This window comes from Rhinichthys klamathensis, unplaced genomic scaffold (genome assembly GCF_029890125.1).
Source record: "Rhinichthys klamathensis goyatoka isolate OS25496 unplaced genomic scaffold, OSU_Roscu_1.1 h1tg000297l_1, whole genome shotgun sequence".
In the NCBI taxonomy this organism is placed as follows: domain Eukaryota; kingdom Metazoa; phylum Chordata; class Actinopteri; order Cypriniformes; family Leuciscidae; genus Rhinichthys; species Rhinichthys klamathensis.
Window position 1 is genome coordinate 394,518 of NW_026606816.1, and position 13,683 is coordinate 408,200.

At 42.2% G+C, this 13,683-nt stretch overlaps 1 protein-coding gene across 1 annotated transcript; it reads left to right on the forward strand.

Moving 5' to 3' along the window:
- The first annotated feature begins 962 nt into the window (after window positions 1–962).
- On the forward strand, window positions 963–13,353 carry lgi1a (leucine-rich, glioma inactivated 1a). Its single transcript, XM_056270135.1, has 8 exons — window positions 963–1,242; window positions 1,334–1,405; window positions 8,637–8,708; window positions 8,873–8,944; window positions 9,482–9,553; window positions 9,655–9,824; window positions 9,902–10,066; window positions 12,190–13,353. The coding sequence occupies exons 1-8, from the start codon at window positions 1,070–1,072 to the stop codon at window positions 13,005–13,007; spliced, it is 1,614 nt and encodes a 537-aa protein (XP_056126110.1). The 5' UTR covers window positions 963–1,069; the 3' UTR covers window positions 13,008–13,353.
- Window positions 13,354–13,683: the final 330 nt, after the last annotated feature.

Genomic DNA, 13,683 nt, shown 5'->3' on the forward strand with positions numbered 1-13,683 from the left:
ATTCTCAAAACCCAGAACAAAACCTATGGCGTTTCTTTAGTCTCAAATCTTGCCCACATAAAAATCAGGTGTGTGCACATGATACAGGCACGCAACTTTAATGGCTTTATCAGATTATTCCAGAGATTATGCCCATTTCAGTATGTTTGGGATTTTAACACACCTTTGAAAATTACAGATGCTTTAACGGGAGCAAAACCACGAGCATGGATGTTGCATATGGGCTAATCCTGTCATGTTTCTCTATAACAGTTTTCCAAACTAGTTTCTGCCACATTTGAAGTATCATCATAAAATGTATCTAAATTTAAATTGAAAAAGGTTGTGGAAGAAGAAAGGAAGGACGTTATTCTGATTTAAGATTATTAAAACAATAATGATGTTCATGGATCATATAAACACTGCAATATTCCATAAAAATAGGATTTTTTACATTTTGATTTCATGGTGACTTTAACTCTTCTCCAGAGGGCGCAGTGAAGCAGAATCCTCCATTGAGCTGCATTCAAATGTCTAATTTCTGCAAGTACAAACATTTGTAGACTAAAACATAAAATAGTACTTTTAAATCTAGCAATTTAAAGGTGTTTCACCTGATATTCAAATGGGAACCCGCGTCGCAAAGCTCTAGGTCTAGGACATAAAAATAACTGTATATGTTACTGGTCCTTTAAGACCAGCGCGGAGAAAAGGAGCAAGAACCACGTGACAACCCAGTACAGCCTGGATCAATTATTTGAAGTCGCGGACAATTTTTAAAAGACAACAAAATTGAACATTAACATCGAAGCATTTAAAATTCGAGAATAATGTAGATTCGTAGTATATCTGGACAATTTTAGACCACCGTGGATCCACTAAGCCCCGCCCATTCTCTGCTACCGTGATTTCTATGGATTCTATCTGCATGTGCATATAACACTGATCTGGCAAAAAATATATATAAATATTCGTTATCGTTAGTTATTCCTTTCGTCGGTTTCTTTCCGTTATGAGATCGTGGCTCGCCGCAGCGCAATCGTCGGGACTGTATCGGTGACCATTAAACATTCAGGGCCATATTTGGTTAATGATGTCTTTCAGGCGGACTGTGTTCTGCTTGTTGTGTTTGTTGATGCTCGTGCACGGCAGCAGGAGGAGGCACGCGCGCTGTCCCGCATCATGTACATGTAGTAAAGATAACGCCTTATGTGCCAATACTGGATCAATACCGAGGAGCTTCCCGCCAGATGTCATCTCACTGTAAGCAATCACAACAGTAATAACAATGTGTCAATATTAGTATTATTATGTCGCTACCTGTGATCAGAAATTGATGGGGGTTTTTTTCCAGATCGTTCGTCAAGTCCGGATTTAATGAAATCCCTAAAGAGAGTTTCATTCACACACCAGCCCTCCATCTGCTGTAAGACTTCAACATCACTTCATCACACACACACACACACACACAGAGAGAGAGAGAGAGAGAGAGAGAGAGAGAGAGAGAGAGAGAGAGAGAGAGAGAGAGAGAGAGAGAGAGAGAGAGAGAGAGAGAGCGAGAGCATGTTTTTCATGTGTTCTGTCTGATCAGTGCAGTTTGTTTGTATAATGCTTTATAATAGTGTTCATAATACTTTATGACAAGGGTTTTAAACTGGGAAATAGGTGAAGTCTAAAGAGAATCAGTGTAAAAAAGTGTAAAAATAAATAAAATAATACAAATGAGATTAAACTAAATAAATAAATTGAATAAAATAAATAAAACATTGACTAAAATAAATACGCTGATTTTAAGAAAAAATAAATAACTAAAACATCTAAATAAATAATACATCTATATCTACTTTACAGCACAGTAGAAAAAAAATTAAAAGAGTTTTTTTTTTATATAGCTACACTATAATATACATTTTCAAAGTATAAATTTGTATAAATACTTTGTAACCTTAAAGGTGAGGTATGTTAGATTTGTAATGTTAAAATCGAGCGGCAACCTTCCAGTCTCTCCTGAAGCCAACAAGTGACTTAAACTGCAATTCATCGACTGGCCACTAGAGTCAGGCTCCAAAAGAGAGTAAATCCCATAAACCTCCATGTTAAAATGCCCAACTTTACAGCAGAAAAAAAACAGGTTTACAGCCTGGTGTAAAATTTGGTATTGGTTTATATAGTTAATTTTGCCCTTCATGACGACTGTGAGGGGGGTGCATTTTTTTTTATTACTCATCCGTTGAAATTACATTAAGGCGTGGCCACTTGAGTGACAGGTGGATTGCCACTGCTGTCACTACTAGCCGCTTGTCTGCTGTTAGCGTCACGTCACCTCACCTAATTCCAGCCGCTGAACTTGGCATCTCTGCCGTGGTTGTGGTTTTTTCGGGATTATTTCATTAATACACACATTATACTTTCGCCCACGCCTTTGGATTTCGTCGTTGTCAAGTATCCAGAGAATAACCAGCACTGTTTTTCAGTGGTTTTCCTCCATGAACATGCACTTTGACAATTGCATTGCTTTTTGGAGTTTAGATTTAAAAACATCTATAGATATAGAGGCTGAACTTGTTCTGCTGTACCCTTGCTCTCACGGAACAGATAAGAATATGCATATTTAAATTTTCATTGTTAAATAAAAAAGAACCGTCAGATGAAATCCTGCAGGTGTCAGTGCTTTCTCCGTCCATGCAATAAATGCACATCCTTGAATGAGCGCTGATTTGTAGCGTGTTTACTTGAACTTCTGAGGTAATATCTATGGTTTGACCCATTTGAGAGGTGGCCAAAATCAGAATTTAAAATGGACTGAATAAAGCTCTCTACAAACTTGAAGTGCGATGCCTCGCTGACTGACATGCAAATGAATCACTGTCATACACACACGCTCAGAGCAATATCACTGCATAATACATTTTGTAATTTCGTGATTGCGTCTGAAGCACTTGTGTCAACTCGTCCAATGGCGAGAGTGAGCGTCACGGGCGGTGACGTCACGACCAGAAGAGGATAAAAGCACATCCAGTCTGACCGGCTTTAGCTTCTATTTAGCCGAAGCAAGTCAATCACAGGAATGCAGGGAGTATGGCAAAGTGACGCAGCGTCTCGTTCCCTTCTCAGGGAACTAGGGTTACAGTCGTAACCTGAGATATTCCCTTTCGAGGGAACCCACGCTGTGTCGATGACGCTTTGTGAATGAGAATGGCCGAACGTACACCTTTCAGCTTGTGACGCATTAGTATTATAAGAATTTTACAGATTCTTTTGTTAAACACCCAATCAAATTATATATTTAAATGCCCTGCTAGAACATTATGGGTCGTAAAACCTCCCTCCAAAGGGAAAAGTTCTTATTGGCTCCACACCTCTAGAGGGTGTGACATCTTCACGCTTTAAAAATCACTGATCATAAGATCACGCCTCTTAGTCTCTTAGTCCTTCCTGAGAAGTCCTGATGTGAAGACGTTCCTGAATTAGAAGTCTCCCAAGGACCCCCAAGCTTGTGCCAGGCTGCAGCCTTGTCTTTCCATTCATCAAAGATCCTCCGACTCCCACTGGTTCTCTCTCATCAAGACCACATCAGCAAAGATCAACTGGAGCCTCAACAAATTGCATCAGGACAGTTTAATTCAAATGGGCGAGACATGCAAGAATCAAACTTAGTCTCATTATTTGATACATTAAGTATCCTTACCACTTTCTAAGAAGGGCGTGTTAGAACTAAACTGATGGTTTGCTCAAGGCTGTTGATCTGCTGAATTTTAAACAATGCTATAACTTCTTGTTTTCCTGTATTCCGCTTCAGCTCACTTTCCCTTGGTAAACTGTATGCATGTATGTATGTGTATGTTAGAGTAGTTTAAGTGTTTAGTCTAGTTAATAAAGTCTTGTTCATGTCACACGTAAAGTTGTCCGTGTCTCAAGCTCATATACTGGAGTCGCTAATCATATCGATTTTGACTACTTGCTCTTAGTAGTACTGTAAAGTAAGAAAGACATTTCCCATGCCCCGGAAATGTAAATTTCTTAGAATTAATGCACAATTAACACTGAGTGTTCACGGGACAAACAGGTTAATTGATTGTAATATTAATTCACAACATAAGTTAATTCTATTAACTGATCCAAATATTCATAATCAATTATAACAAGTTATTATTGATTATTAATATTTCTTTAGAGCTAATTTGCTACAGCATTCATCATTTAATTCCTCAAAATTAAATGCAGCCCACATATTTAAATCCTCAAAATTAAACATAGTAAAAGATCAAAAAGACAAGTCAACATAGTATGGATGAAAGGCTGAAGTATATTAAAATAGTTTAAACATAAAATAAAAGAATCATAAATTCATAGCTGGCAATACACTATGTATCTCTTTAATCTATGCATTGCCTCACATCGGGAAATTTTATGAATGAACACAACACGCTGTATTTATTTTTATACAGAGCTACATAACTTTCTTTGAACATGCTCTTCATAGATGAGGGTGGTGGGATTTTACTCCCCCGCATCAATGCTCAGCACCTCTACCTCCTCAGAGATAGATTGCTGAAACACCAGGCTCTCTACCCGGGTGGAAGAAGCCACGGCGCGGGCTTCTGATCCCAGAGAGAGAGCGCTGGATCCCCCGGGTGAAGGCAGAGACCCCTCCGCGAGATCCATTTGAGAACCCCACAATACCAGCTTCCGTGCTGCCTCGGCAACAACGGGGCCGGTACTGCGAGGAACGCGTGCCTGAACTCGACTGACAGGCGAGAACAGAGCTAGTAAAGCGAATGTAACTCGCAATGTTCATAGTCAGCGCCCTCAAGCTATACACGATACACGATCTAAAGTTTTGTTTGTTCGCCATAATATCTATGCTTGTGACTGATATAGTGACAGACAACAATAAATAGGACAGACAGTATGAACCCAGAGCGCTTGCTGAGGCACAGAAGCTAAAGCCGGTCAGACCGGATGTGCTTTTATCCTCTCCTGGTCGTGACGTCACCGCCCGTGACTCTCACTCTCGCCATTGGACTTGTTGACACAAGTGCTTCAGACGCAATCACACAGGGGCGTTCCCAAAGCGGCATTGACCCAGCACAAGTTCCCTCGAAAGGGAAGATGAACTTTAACTTTTGGCTTTACATCAAGCAGTCACTTTAGCGCGAGGCCCTGTGCTGCGACGAGACTGCTAGTAGCATATAGCATTAGCCCCTTAGCCTGAGCTAACTCGATCATGTCGAGCTAGGCGGGCGTATTTTCAGCAACCAGGCACCTCAGCTCCACCCATGTCCCACCTCTTTGCCCATATTCTGTTATCCGGGAGTGATGCGCTGTGACGCGCTGCCAAAATTGCAACGGCTGGCTCTCTTCAGGGATACTACGTCCATATATTTTTACAGTCTATAGTTAAAATACATTGAAATATTTTCATTGTTCACTGACTACTATTAGTCTCGCCCAAAAGTGTAAATGTTGAGCCTCCCGCATTGAGAGCAGTTCGCTCCGATCTGTCAATCTCTCTGCAGCTCAACCTAAAGTGAGAGTTTGGGAGTGGCTTGTAGCAGATGGAGAGTTTCGGGAGTGGCTACTGTAGCAGGTTAAGAGTTTAGGGTGTGGCTACTGTAGCAGGTGGAGAGTTTTGGGAGTGGCTACTGTAGCAGGCGGGGAGTTTGGGGAGTGGCTACTGTAGCAGGTGGAGAGTTTGGAGAGTGGCTAATGTTGCAGGTGGAGAGTTTGGAGAGTGGCTAATGTAGCAGATGGAGAGTTTGGAGAGTGGCTAATGTTGCAGATGGAGAGTTTGGAGAGTAGCCAATGTAGCAGATGGAGAGTTTCGGGAGTGGCTACTGTAGCAGGTGGGGAGTTTTGGGAGTGGCTACTGTAGCAGGCGGGGAGTTTGGGGAGTGGCTACTGTAGCAGGCGGGGAGTTTGGGGAGTGGCTACTGTAGCAGGTGGAGAGTTTGGAGAGTGGCTAATGTTGCAGGTGGAGAGTTTGGAGAGTGGCTAATGTAGCAGATGGAGAGTTTGGAGAGTGGCTAATGTTGCAGATGGAGAGTTTGGAGAGTGGCTAATGTAGCAGATGGAGAGTTTGGGGAGTGGCTACTGTAGCAGGTGGGGAGTTTTGGGAGTGGCTACTGTAGCAGGTGGGGAGTTTGGGGAGTGGCTACTGTAGCCGGCGGGGAGTTTGGGGAGTGTCTACTGTAGCAGGAGGAGAGTTTGGGGAGTGCTTACTGTAGCAGATGGAGAGTTTGGGGAGTGCCTAGTGTAGCAGCCAGAGAGTTTGGGGAGTACCTACTGTAGCAGGCGGAGAGTTTGGGGAGTGGCTACTATAGCAGGGCTTAGAGTTTGGGGAGTGGCTACTGTAGCAGGCGGAGTGTTTGGGGAGTACCTACTGTAACAGGTGGGGAGTTTGGGGAGTGGCTACTATAGCAGGGCTCAGAGTTTGGGGAGTGGCTACTGTAGCAGGCGGAGAGTTTGGGGAGTGCCTAGTGTAGCAGGCGGAGAGTTTGGGGAGGACCTACTGTAGTAGGGCTTAAAGTTTGGGGAGTGCCTAGTGTAGCAGGCGGAGAGTTTGGGGAGGACCTACTGTAGTAGGGCTTAAAGTTTGGGGAGTTCCTAGTGTAGCAGGCGGAGAGTTTGGGGAGTACCTACTGTAGCAGGGCTTAGAGTTTGGGGATTGGCTACTATAGCAGGGCTTAGAGTTTGGGGAGTGGCTACTGTAGCAGGCGGAGAGTTTGGGGAGTGGCTACTATAGCAGGCGGAGAGTTTGGGGAGTGTCTACTGTAGCAGATGGAGAGTTTGGGGAGTGCCTACTGTAGCAGAAGAAGAGTTTGGGGAGTGCCTACTGTAGCAGGCGGAGAGTTTGGGGAGTGCTTACTATAGCAGGCGGAGAGTTTGGGGAGTGCCTACTGTAGCAGGAGAAGAGTTTGGGGAGTGCCTACTGTAGCAGGTGGAGAGTTTGGGGAGTGGCTACTGTAGCAGGTGGAGAGTTTGGGGAGTGTCTACTGTAGCAGGCAGAGAGTTTGGGGAGTGGCTACTATAGCAGGCGGAGAGTTTGGGAAGTGCCTACTGTAGCAGGAGAAGAGTTTGGGGAGTGCCTACTGTAGCAGGTGGAGAGTCTGGGGAGTGGCTACTGTAGCAGGTGGACAGTTTGGGGAGTGCCTACTGCAGCAGGTGGACAGTTTGGGGAGTACCTACTGTAGCAGGAGAAGAGTTTAGGGAGTGCCTACTGTAGCAGGTGGAGAGTTTAGGGCGTGGCTACTGTAGTAGGTGTAGAGTTAGGGTGTGGCTACTGTAGCAGGTGTAGGGTTTAGGGAGTGGCTACTGTAGCAAGAGGAGAGTTTGGGGAGTGGCTACTGTAGCAGGTGGAGAGTTTGGGGAGTGCCTACTGTAGCAGGAGGAGAGTTTGGGGAGTGCCTACTGTAGCAGATTGAGAGTTTGGGGAGTGCCTACTGTAGCAGGAGGAGAGTTTGGGGAGTGCCTACTGTAGCAGATGGAGAGTTTGGGGAGTGCCTACTGTAGCAGGAGAAGAGTTTGGGGAGTGCCTACTTTAGCAGATGGAGAGTTTGGGGAGTGCCTACTCTAGCAGGTGGAGAGTTTGGGGAGTGCCTATTGTAGCAGGTGGAGAGTTTGGGGAGTGCCTACTGTAGCAGATTGAGAGTTTGGGGAGTGCCTACTGTAGCAGATGGAGAGTTTGGGGAGTGCCTACTGTAGCAGGCGGAGAGTTTGGGGAGTGCCTACTGTAGCAGATGGAGAGTTTGGGGAGTAGCTTCTATAGCAGGGCTTAGAGTTTGGGGAGTAGCTACTGTAGCAGGTGAAGAGTTTAAGGAGTGGCTACTGTAGCAGGAGGGGAGTTCGGGGATTGGCTACTGTTGCAGGAGGAGAGTTTGGGGAGTGCCTACTGTAGCAGGCGGAGAGTTTGGGGAGTGCCTACTGTAGCAGATGGAGAGTATGGGGAGTAGCTACTATAGCAGCGCTTAGAGTTTGGGGAGTGGCTACTGTAGCAGGGCTTAGAGTTTGGGGAGTAGCTATTGTAGTAGGTGGAGAGTTTGGGGAGTGGCAACTGTAGCAGATGGAGAGTTTGGGGAGTGCCTACTGTAGGAGGAGGGGAGTTTGGGGAGTGGCTACTATAGCAGGGCTTAGAGATTGGGGAGTGGCTACTGTAGCAATCAGGGAGTTTGGGGAGTGGCTACTATAGCAGGGCTTAGAGTTTGGGGAGTGGCTACTGTAGCAAGCAGGGAATTTGGGGTGTGATTTTGATATTTTGGGAAAGAAATTTAGCTTTGTTTACATTACAAAACTTGCATGACAAAATCTGTTGCATTTAGACCGTCAGAGATTTAACAGGTCATAAACACATTAAAGTGGGGACATTGTGATGCTACACGCTACAATGGACGCTTCAATACCACATAGCATCATAATACACATGTTTAGAAAGGCAAATGTACCATTTTTGGGAAATTACATATTTAACTTTTAATATGATTAACATAATTAATTAACATAGTACTTTAACATAAGCCTTTGTAAGCACTGCTGTCCAAATGTGGCATGACTTTTTGTGTGATCCCATACTTTCAGATGAACCTAATGCAGATTTTATTCATGTAATAAAGACAAATACCCTTTACTGTCCTGTATTCACCCTATATTATATCTCCTAGTCTTTTCACAGCAAACGTCTTTGAATCTATAAATGAAGATGGGTTTCTTGGCCTTCCTCATCTGGAGTATCTGTAAGTGTCTCACAGATCGTTATTATATGAGTAATCAGCACTGCATGAAGAATTCAATGACAGAAAAACAGCTGATCTGATGAGTCATGTGTTTCGTTGTGTATAATGACTTGTTTTGAATGCTTAAATGTTGTGCATCACGTTAATGTTTGTTTTTCTTCTAGGTTCATTGAAAATAACCAAATCAAGTCCATATCGCCTTTCGCCTTCAGAGGACTCAAGTCCTTAATACACTTGTGAGCATTTCTGCATAATACGACTGAAATGTTGATCATTTCTCTATTCATCCACCTTACAACATTGCCATCATAATTAGAATGTAAAAAATGAATTTTTTAAATATATACAAAACATTTACTTCATACTTTTACAATATACAAAGTGTCTGCTGTAGAAGCTTGTTTCCTCACTGGAATAAAAAAATATCTGAAATGTTTGTCTCACAATTGTGAGTTTATGTCTCAAGTTTATATCTCAATTAATTCTGAGAAAACCAGTCAGAATTGTGAATTACTTAGTCAGAATTGTGAGATAAAAATGTGCAATTAGCCTTTTTTTTTTTTATCTGTGGCAGAAACCAGTTTCCATAGTCTGCATTTGTAATTGTCTGCATTTTATTAGTTAATTATTCATATTATTTCTGTGATGTTTGAAGAAGCAGTCAGCAAACCAGGTTTTATTCTTTAAAAAAAACCTTTGCACACAATAAAAATTGTTCCATTTCTCTTTACTGATGTAAACTACCATTTGGTTTTTGACTAATGTTATTGCAGAAGTCTGGCTCACAATAATTTGGAGACGCTACCGAAAGATCTTTTCAAAGGGATGGAAGCTTTGACTAAAGTGTATGTATGCGAGTGTGCAATGTTTTAGCAATGTGATATCATTTGAATAACTGTCAATGATATACAAACTTCTAGACTGAAACTTTTATTCATTTGTCCAGGGATCTGAGAGGAAATCTTTTCAGCTGCGACTGTAAATTAAAGTGGTTAGTCGACTGGATGTTTCACACAAATGCAACTGTGGATGAGATCTATTGCAGTGGGCCTGAATCTTACCAGGACAGGAAAATCAATGACCTTGTGGCGCAGTCATTTGATTGCATAACAACAGGTCGGTCGTATTCCTTACAGACCACTTTGTGTTACTTGACATCAAAAGAGCTTAACATTTGTCTGTTTGTTCTACAGATTTTCCGCTGTTGAAGTCTCTCGAATTTCAGTCCATTTCAGTCGAAGCTTTTGAATTTGGTGGAGACCAGTTTGTTGTATTCGCCCAGCCGTTCATTGGCAGGTGTAGTTTCATGGAATGGGATCACGTGCAAATGGAGTTCCGAAACTTCGATAACATCACAAGTAAGCAAATAGTGATGGAAATGTTGCAAGGAGTTAATGTCAAACTCTACACATAATATTAATGATAATAATACACACAATACAGTGGATATAAAAAGTCTACACATCCCTTTTTTAAACAGTTGGTTTTTGTGATGTAAAAAGTGAAGGAAAATTAGTGAAATGTGTGTGGGAACCTGAAGAGGGCCGTGCACAGGAGATGCCCTCACAATTTAACAGATCTGGAACGTTTTTGCAAAGAATAGTCAAGTCAAGTCACCTTTATTTATATAGCACTTTTTACAATACAAATTGTTTCAAAGCAGCTTTACATAGTGTGAAAATATTCCCAAGATGTACCAAGCTGATAGACTCCTATGCAGTTAGTTATTTTATACACGTTTTTTATTATTATTTATAACATTCCATTAGTTGTAATGTTTACATTAAACAGGCAAAAATGTTGACAATGAACTGTTTTTTCAAGCCTTTGTTTCGTACAGCTTTAATCCTGTAAAAGGTGTGACACAACTTAAAAGGTAAATGACACATTTGATTTTCTAAAAATAAAATTATATATATATGTACACTCACCTAAAGGATTATTAGGAACACCTGTTCAATTACTCATTAATGCAATTATCTAATCAACCAATCACATGGCAGTTGCTTCAATGCATTTAGGGGTGTGGTCCTGGTCAAGACAATCTCCTGAACTCCAAACTGAATGTCAGAATGGGAAAGAAAGGTGATTTAAGCCATTTTGAGTGTGGCATGGTTGTTGGTGCCAGACGGGCCGGTCTGAGTATTTCACAATCTGCTCAGTTACTGGGATTTTCACGCACAATCATTTCTAGGGTTTACAAAGAATGGTGTGAAAAGGGAAAAACATCCAGTATGCAGCAGTCCTGTGGGCGAAAATGCCTTGTTGATGCTAGAGGTCAGAGGAGAATGGGCCGACTGATTCAAGCTGATAGAAGAGCAACTTTGACTGAAATAACCACTCGTTACAACCGAGGTATGCAGCAAAGCATTTGTGAAGCCACAACACGCACAACCTTGAGGCGGATGGGCTACAACAGCAGAAGACCCCACCGGGTACCACTCATCTCCACTACAAATAGGAAAAAGAGGCTACAATTTGCAAGAGCTCACCAAAATTGGACAGTTGAAGACTGGAAAAATATTGCCTGGTCTGATGAGTCTCGATTTCTGTCGAGACATTCAGATGGTAGAGTCAGAATTTGGCGTAAACAGAATGAGAACATGGATCCATCATGCCTTGTTACCACTGTGCAGGCTGGTGGTGGTGGTGTAATGGTGTGGGGGATGTTTTCTTGGCACACTTTAGGCCCCTTAGTGCCAATTGGGCATCGTTTAAATGCCACGGCCTACCTGAGCATTGTTTCTGACCATGTCCATCCCTTTATGGCCACCATGTACCCATCCTCTGATGGCTACTTCCAGCAGGATAATGCACCATGTCACAAAGCTCGAATCATTTCAAATTGGTTTCTTGAACATGACAATGAGTTCACTGTACTAAAATGGCCCCCACAGTCACCAGATCTCAACCCAATAGAGCATCTTTGGGATGTGGTGGAACGGGAGCTTCGTGCCCTGGATGTGCATCCCACAAATCTCCATCAACTGCAAGATGCTATCCTATCAATATGGGCCAACATTTCTAAAGAATGCTTTCAGCACCTTGTTGAATCAATGCCACGTAGAATTAAGGCAGTTCTGAAGGCGAAAGGGGGTCAAACACAGTATTAGTATGGTGTTCCTAATAATCCTTTAGGTGAGTGTATATATATATGGATAATCAAGTAAACCGAAGCTACTTCAGTCCAGTATGTGTTCATCTTGAAATAATGCTAGCAATGTACAAGTTATTCTTGCATTTATTTTATAAAAATCAGTAAAGATTTTACAGCAGAAAGACACATGAAGGTGGACTTATGTACGATTATACTAAAATACCTTTTACGTGATAAAAAAAGTCTAAACTATCAGTCAGATGACAGAAGGTAGTAGATTGTGTGCGACATGTTTATTAGATCATGTTGATCATTTAGAGGCTTTTAATTATTAAATATGATACAGTAGGGTTAAAAGGACTCTTCAAATCTCTCCTCCCGTAGGCACTTCATCTGTCATCTGCAAACCTCTAGTCATTGACAGTCAACTCTTCATCATCGTAGCACAACTGTTCGGCGGCTCACACATCTTCAAGAGAGACGTCTCCGCAAACAAATTCATCAAAATCCAAGACATCGACATTCTGAAAATACGAAAGCCAAATGACGTGGAAATCTTCCACGTTGACGGAGAGTCTTTCTTCATCATCGCCGATAGCTCCAAAGCCGGCTCCACGACTATTTATAAATGGAACGGCAATGGCTTCTACTCCCATCAGTCCTTGCACCCCTGGCACCGCGACACAGACGTGGAGTATCTAGACATTTCCGGGAAACCTCACTTGATCTTGTCCAGCAGTTCTCAACGGCCGGTTATTTACCAATGGAGCAAAAGCAACAAGCAGTTCGAGCGGCGTACCGATATCCCAGAGATGGAGGACGTGTACGCGGTCAAACACTTCGCTGTGAAGAGCGAACTCTACATATGTCTGACCCGCTTCATCGGCGACTCCAAGGTGATGAAGTGGGATGGCAGCATGTTCAGTGAGATCCAGACCATGGCCTCTCGTGGCTCCATGGTGTTCCAGCCGTTCTCCATAGCCAACTGGCAGTACGCCATCCTGGGCAGCGACTACGCCTTTACTCGCGTCTACCGCTGGGACGCACAGAAGAGACAGTTTATCCACTTCCAGGAGATGAACATTCAAGCACCCAGGGCTTTTTCTCTGGTGTTTATTGACAACAGGGAATTCCTTCTTGGCTCTAGTTTTAAGGGGCAAACGCGGATTTATGAACATTTGGTCCTTGACTTGAGCAGCTGATTTGCTTCATCAGGACAGTTGAGGATGATTACTGTCTCAATGAATCTCACGAACACGTCCTGGTCATATTTAATTCTAAAATCTGAAGAAAGAAAGACATTTTTTGTTGTTTTTTAAACTAAATAAAGCTAGTTTTAAAGTCACCATGAAATCAAAATTGAGCATTCTTGTTTTTATGGAATATTGCAGTGTTTATTATTAAATGATTTTTCCGTGCACATCATTATTGTGTTAATAATCTTGAATCAGAATAACTTCCTCTTGCAGCATATCTTCTCTTCTCTGATGATGTGGGCGGGGCTATAACCTGTCACTCACATGAGATCAGCCAATAGCAAACCACAATCATCCAATCAGTTCCCAACAGACACAATCAAGCCCCGCCCACATTTGTTCTTGTTTCAGAAGCATTGGCCTCAAATATTCGTCACAGTAGAGAAGAGACTAGCGCAAGTTCAGTTTCATGCTGATTTTTTTGCCTTGTACTCTTATTTTTATGATTTAACCTATTTAAACCCCTCAATTCTCCATACCATAATGTAGTCTTTTTACTGTAATACAGTAAATATAGCTTGATTGTCATGAAAGTATGTCACCATGCATAAAAATCTTAATGGTTAAAAAATAGGCTTCATTTTCTTTATGCAAAACACAATTTCTTATATTTTCTTTCTTT